At 63.8% G+C, this 7216-nt stretch overlaps 1 protein-coding gene across 1 annotated transcript; it reads left to right on the plus strand.

Moving 5' to 3' along the window:
* Positions 1-620: 620 nt before the first annotated feature.
* On the plus strand, positions 621-3000 carry LINGO3 (leucine rich repeat and Ig domain containing 3). Its single transcript, XM_045800049.2, has one exon. It carries the CDS (start codon positions 1018-1020, stop codon positions 2794-2796), a length of 1779 nt encoding a protein of 592 aa, XP_045656005.2. The 5' UTR covers positions 621-1017; the 3' UTR covers positions 2797-3000.
* Positions 3001-7216: the final 4216 nt, after the last annotated feature.

Consider the following 7216-nt stretch of genomic DNA (forward strand, 5'->3'; position numbering starts at 1 on the left):
CTAGGCTCTGAGGAAGCCGAAGGGATGAAGACAGGGCCTTGGAGAGGTTACGGTCCACTGGGAGGGGACAGTGAACGGGGTATTCAGCTATGTCATAACTTCATGTGGTGGTCAGACCGGTGTAGACACATAAACGGGGAACGGAGAGAGGGCAAGATGGGTGGGGGACCCGGTACGGCCTGGGGGTGGCCAGGGAGAATATGTAGACCACTGTGCCCCCCTGGGAGGATGTGAGCGAGCCCCAGCAGGGCGGCCTCCACACCCACCCTGCTCTCCAGTGTATTCAGAGCCTGATAGACAGTAGGCACTCAATAAATGGGTTTTTTGGGGGGGCTGTACTCCAAAATTGTACACTATATTTGTAAAGTTCTTCTCCGGTTCAATAAATGCTTTCTCTTGCAATTTTTGTATTGAGATAAAATTAACATAACGTAAAATTTGCCCTTTTAAAGTGTACATTTCCGTGGCTTTCAGTATATTCACAGAGTTGTGTAACCATCAGCACTACCTAGTTCCAGAACACTCGGTCAGCCCAAAAAGCCGGGTCCCCAACAACTGTCCTGTCCCTACCAACCACCGCCCCCTCCCCCAGCCCCCGCGAGCCCCCTTCCCTTCCGCAGAGGAGCCTGTTCTGGACGTGTCACACACGTGGACTCACACGCCGCGGGGCCTTCTGTGTCTGGATCCCTCCCTGAGTGTCAGGGGCTGGGGTCCATCCCCGGGGCAGCGCGTGTGGGCGCCGCTCCTGCTGGTGGCCGAGGGACGTGTCCGTCCGTCTGCTGATGCGCGGTTGGGCAGTCTCCGCTCCTGGCCATCAGGGAGGCTGCAGCCGCGAACGCAGGTGGACGGGTTTTTGTGCGCGCGTGCATTCAGTGCTCTGCGGTGCGAGTCCCCCGGCGCATGGACACGTCTTGCGCGCTCCGCTGGGGCGGGGCAGGGGGCCCCGCGTGCTAATGCCTCCCCCACCCTCAGGTGCCTACGAGGATGGTGGCGCGGCCCTAGGCCAGGCTCCGCACCATGACCTGCTGGCTGTGCGTTCTGAGCCTGCAGCTCCTGCTTCTGCCCGCGGCCCCGCCCCCCGCCGGCGGCTGCCCGGCCCGCTGCGAGTGCACGGTGCCGACGCGCGCGGTGGCCTGTCCCCGGCGCCGGCTGACCGCCGTGCCCGACGGCATCCCGGCCGAGACGCGCCTGCTGGAGCTCAGCCGCAACCGCATCCGCTGCCTGAACCCCGGCGACCTGGCCGCGCTGCCGCTGCTGGAGGAGCTGGACCTGAGCGAGAACGTGATCGCGCACGTGGAGCCGGGCGCCTTCGCCAACCTGCCACGCCTGCGCGTCCTGCGCCTGCGCGGGAACTTGCTCAAGCTCATCCCGCCCGGGGTCTTCACGCGCCTGGACAACCTCACGCTGCTGGACCTGAGCGAGAACAAGCTGGTCATCCTCCTGGACTACACCTTCCAGGACCTGCGCAGCCTCCGCCGGCTAGAGGTGGGCGACAACCACCTGGTGTTCATCTCGCGCCGGGCCTTCGCGGGGCTGCTGGCGCTCGAGGAGCTGACCCTCGAGCGCTGCAACCTCACGGCGCTGTCGGGCGAGTCTCTGGGCCACCTGCGGGGCCTGGGCGCCCTGCGGCTGCGGCACCTGGCCATCGCCGCGCTGGAGGACCAGAATTTCCAGAGGCTCCCGGGCCTGCTGCACCTGGAGATCGACAACTGGCCGCTGCTGGAGGAGGTGGCCGCCGGCAGCCTGCAGGGTCTCAACCTGACCTCGCTGTCCGTCACGCACACCAACATCACCGCCGTGCCGGCGGCCGCGCTCCGCCACCAGGCCCACCTCACCTGCCTCAACCTGTCCCACAACCCCATCAGCACGGTGCCGCGCGGCTCCTTCCGCGACCTGGTCCGCCTGCGCGAGCTGCACCTGGCCGGCGCCCTGCTGGCCGTGGTGGAGCCGCAGGCCTTCCTGGGGCTGCGGCAGATCCGCCTGCTCAACCTCTCCGACAACCTGCTGTCCACGCTGGAGGAGAGCACCTTCCACTCGGTGAACACGCTGGAGACGCTGCGCGTGGACGGGAACCCGCTCGCCTGCGACTGCCGCCTGCTCTGGATCGTGCAGCGCCGGAAGACCCTCAACTTCGACGGGCGGCTGCCGGCCTGCGCCACCCCGGCCGAGGTCCGCGGCGACGCGCTGCGCCACCTGCCGGACTCGGTGCTCTTCGAGTACTTCGTGTGCCGTAAGCCCAAGATCCGCGAGCGACGGCTGCAGCGCGTCACGGCAGCTGCGGGCGAGGACGTGCGCTTCCAGTGCCGCGCCGAGGGCGAGCCAGCGCCCACCGTGGCCTGGGTGACGCCGCGCCACCGCGCCGTGACCGCCGCCAGCGCGGGGCGCGCGCGCGTGCTGCCTGGGGGCACGCTTGAGATCCAGGGCGCGCGCCCGCAGGACAGCGGCACGTACACGTGCGTGGCCAGCAACGCGGGAGGCAACGACACCTACTTCGCCACGCTGACCGTGCAGCCCGAGCCGGCCGCCAACCGGACCCCGAGCGAGGCCCGCAACGAGACGCAGGCGGCCGCCCGCTTCCCGCTGGACCTCACCACCATCCTGGTGTCCACCGCCATGGGCTGCATCACCTTCCTGGGCGTCGTCCTCTTCTGCTTCCTGCTGCTGTTCGTGTGGAGCCGCGGCCGCGGGCAGCACAAGAACAACTTCTCGGTGGAGTACTCCTTCCGCAAGGTGGACGGGCCGGCCGCGGCCGCGGGCCAGGGCGGCGCCCGCAAGTTCACCATGAAGATGATTTGACGGCCCGCGCCCAGCGCCCGCCCGTCTGACGACCACCTATGCATTTCCCGGAGGCGGCCAGTGGCTGGCTCCCGGCAGAACTTCCCCCTTTTTTTGTAGAGACCCGACCACAGGACTGTTTTTTCACCAGGACTCATCTTTTGCATAGTTTCTCAAGCATTTTCTAAAGGTTTCGCCCCGTCTTCCTGTCCCTGCTGTGGTTGCTGAGCTGTGTGGGGTGGGGGTGTGGTGGGAGCTTGGAGACCCCAGAGCCCTCGCTGCGGGCGGTTCACACGGGGTGGGGGGGTGCACACAGCTGCTGCCCCAGGGTCTCCCCACGCCCCTCACGCCCTGGGGGATGATGGCCTGCATCCAGGACAGGGAAGGCACACCTGCACGCCCCACACCTGACATCGAGCACACAGGTGTTCACACCCAGGACACACTGTCGGACACACAGCTCCAAAGCACCACACACACCTCTACCCAGCCGACCCTGAACAGGAACCCCGGGCTCAGAGCCCACGCCGGGCACGCAGGGCTCTCATGAGAGCACAGCTCACACCTGGGACACACCCCGCTCACACTCAGGACACACCAGCTCACACCCGGGACACACACACACCACACCTGAGACACACGGCTCACATGTGGGACAGCCCCAGTTTACACTGGGAACACACTCGGCTCACACCTGGGACACACACAGCTCACACCCGGACACTCAGTTCACACTCGAGACACACAGCTTAGCCCCAGCTGACACTGAACGCAACTCCAGGCTGCAGAGCTCGCCGTGGGGACCCAGGGCTCTCCTGAGAGCACAGCTCACGCCTGAGACACACTCAGCCCACGCCCAGCTCCTGCTCCACCGGCCAGCTCTGCGGGGAACCTCAGGGGCCGCACTAAGGTCTTGCAGGGCAGGTAACGCTCCCGCTGGGGGCCCAGGACACGACATGCGGCCCGTGCCCCTGCCCCCAGACTCTCCCCCCACTGGGACCCGCCGGCCCGGCAGGGCGGGCTGCCCACCAGGAGAAGCCATCTCCCCCGCTTCCTCCGCCACCCCCGACAGCTGCCACTTGCTTCCTCTGCCCACGCCACACGGGAGGGGCAGCTGCCCTGGCCCCTGGCTCGGGAGCATGGCTTCTGGGGTGTCCCCCTCCAGCAGGCCAGCTGGGGTGACCTGCATTCCTGAGTCTACACTGCCCTGGAGCCAGTCTCAGAGGGGCCCCAGCGCAGCCCTACGGTGCCCGGCCCAGCCCCGTGACCCAGTGCGCATGTGGGGAATGAGGCCAGAGAGTGTGGGAGGTTCTGGGGGGTCCCCGTTCAGTGCACCGCAGGGGCAGCAACGGAGAACAAGGCCAGGACGGTGCAGGCTGCAGGGGGGCCCTGCGCTGCTGGGAGAAGGTCGCAGAGGCACCTTGGTCTCTGCCACTTTGGGGCAGAGCTGGGGCTAAAGAGTAGGGGAGCCACAGGCAGACGGGAGCTCGGGTTAAGGAAGACCTTCCCTAAGGTCCCTGCCCTGTGACTCTTCAGGAAGTGAGTTCCCCATCACTGAAGGTAAGCCACAGGAGCTGACGTTGTACAGAAATCTTCAGACACCACACAGGCTCCACCCGGGACCGCCTCTCCCAGGCCGATTATTGCCCCCACCATCCACCTGGGCCAGAGGACAGGGCGTTGTTAGAGGAAGGGGCACAGGAAACGTCGTGGGACCCCTCGACTAGTAAGGAGCTTGGCCACCCACCAGGAGGTTAGGACCGTATTCTGAAGGACCTCGTAGGAAGGCTCGAAACCAGGCCTGTTCCCGCCCAGGGGAGCGGCTGTAGCTGGTGATGGAGAACCAGCTGGAGCCCGGGGGTCCTCGTCTGTGACAAAGGTCTGAGGTCAAATGCACTGAGGCACGTACATATGAGGCCGCGTCCACAGACGGGCTGGATGGTTGACTTGGATCCTGGATCCTTCAGGATCTTTCTGAGATGAGCCAGAAAGCTGGGCCAACTGTGATGGGTTTGAGCACAGAATTCAGACAGAACTCTGAAGGGGATGCCGGCCTTGCTCCCCGGGCCGTGTGGCTGGAAACGTCAGGAGATCCCGGTCCTGCTCCCACCTGCCTCAACCCCACTCGTGGCGAGCCGTAGCGACAGCCGCAGGGGGGTGCCTGCAACAAACTCCACCCGAGTCGGGCAGAACCAACTGGTTTTCTCTCTTCACATCCTCCTGACCTTGGTTGCCATAACAACCCCAAGGGCCCCTCAAAATGACATCCAAGTGCCTTCATCATCAACGATGGGAGGGGTGTGTTCTCAGCAGCGTTGGGACTCGCAGAACGTCAGTGTATTGGGATCTCCCACCCCCTCTGCTCACCCCCCTCCCAACGTGAACCAAGACGCCCCAGCCCCCCAGCCCCCTCCTGCTGTATTTGGTTGGAATCCAATAAAAATGGAGCTGATTTAATAACAGACTTCGGGGTTGGGTTTTTTTTAATTTTCATGGGAGGAGTGGGGGCAGGAAGGAGCGTCTGCTGGGGTCCCCGGGGAGCTGTCTGGTTCCAGCCCCAAAGCTGGCCCTGCGTCACGGGGCACTTGTGGAGACAGAAGGACTTGTGATGACTTCACAGGTCTTGCTTTGGGAGCGCCCATGCTGTTCCAGGTGCTGTTCCCAGCTGCCTGTATTAACTCCTTCCAGGCAGGTAGCAGCCCCGAGAGCTGGGTCCTCTTAGGATCCCACTTTACAGGTGGGCAAAGGGAGGGTCAGGGGATGGAGGGCACTCGCCCAGAGTCCCCAGCTGAGGGAAGGTGGGGTGCTCCCCACTGTGCTTCCTCCCTCCAGGCTCGGGGGGGGTCTCTCCTCTTCTGAGGGGGGCCCAGCAGTCTCCCTGCTTCTGGGGACTTGGAGAAAAAGCAGGTAGCTTTTTTAAAAAAAGATTTATTTATTTGTCTATTTATTTATTATTTAAGTCATCTCAACCCCCAGCGTGGGGGCTCGAACTCACAACCCCGAGATGAAGAGTCACATGCTCTTCTGACTGAGCCAGCCAGGTGCCCCCTACGAGCAGGCAGCCATTAGGGACGCCTGGGTGGCTCAGCCGGTTGAGTCTCCGACTTGGTTTCGGCTCAGGTTGTGATCACCGGGTCACGGGCTCGAGCCCCATGTCGGGCTCCCCGCTCAGCGCGGAGTCAGCTTGGGATTCCCTCTCTCCCTCTGCCCACCCCCACTCAGGTGCACGCACTTTCTCTCTCTCAAATAAAAAAATATATATTTTAAAGAGCAGGCAGCTTTTAAACAAAGCCCTTATCCGCCCTTTCTGGAAGGAGGTGGGCCGAGTCACAGTGGTCAGCAGACTCTGACCCAGGCAAGATGGCCAAGAGTGGCCTGTCACGTGCCACACAGCGCCTCTCTCTGGGCCTGCGGGTCCCTGTCTGAAGCTGGGAAAAGGCGCCCTTTCCCGCCCTGCAGGAGGCAGCCGCAGGACCGGGACGTGGCAGGCTGCGGCTGACCCTGCGTGCCTGATTTCGGAGAAGCCGCTAGGCCAGGCGCTGGCCCTGGGAACCTCCCCAAGGAGCCTCCCTTCCCCTGGTCCTCCCACAGCAAAGGCTGGAGAAACCATTCCCTTCACAGGGACTGCCCAGCTCCCTGGCTCCAAGCAGGTCCAAGACCCAGGACTTCCTGAGTCCCGTCTCATTCTTGAGGTGGTGCTGAGGGGTCCTCCTTCCAAGGCCCAGCTGAAAGAGGACCCAAACCAAGGAGGGGCTGCTCAGAGGGGCCGCTCAGAGCCCCACAGTGTCTGTGGTCCCCCCAAAACACAGGACAGGGCTCCAGTCATCATGCCTGGGCCCGGGAGGGGGGCACTGAATATCCCTGCCTCGATTTCCCCTCCCAGATGGAGCTGGAATGGTGTGAGGTTTCCTCCAGCCGGGCCCACACGTCAAGCGTCTGTGAGCCCCATCTTCCTGGCACAGACCCACTTTTCATGCACCTCCCCTCTTGTCCAGGCCCCTCCGGCCAGTGCCCTCCCCAGTGTCCTCCTGAACCGTGCGCAGGGACGCCCCGAAACGAACCTGAGTGGCTTAAAACAACTGAGATTTATTAGGTGACAGTTCTGGGCTCAGAAATATAGACTGGAGGGCCAGTGTCCCCTCTACCGCCGGGGGCCCCAGGGAGACCCGGCTCCTGCCTCTTCCCGGCCTGCAGCCCCCCTCTATCCTCACCTCCAGCAGCGCGGGGTCTGCCCATCTCTGGGCCTCCCACCCTCTGCCTCCTTCTCGTGAGGAACCTCGTGAGGACGCCGGGCCCCCCGGTAACCCAGGCTCACCCCCACCTCATCTCATTAGCAGCCTCAGTTTCCCTGCCATGCCACATAACAGGTTCATAGGTCCTGGGCATGGACATCTTTGGGGGCCATAACTCTGCCCAGCACAAAAACGGGGGCATTTTTCTC

This window comes from Ursus americanus, chromosome 14, assembly GCF_024610735.1.
Source record: "Ursus americanus isolate L20-20 chromosome 14, mUrsAme1.1.p, whole genome shotgun sequence".
Taxonomy (NCBI): Eukaryota; Metazoa; Chordata; class Mammalia; order Carnivora; family Ursidae; genus Ursus; species Ursus americanus.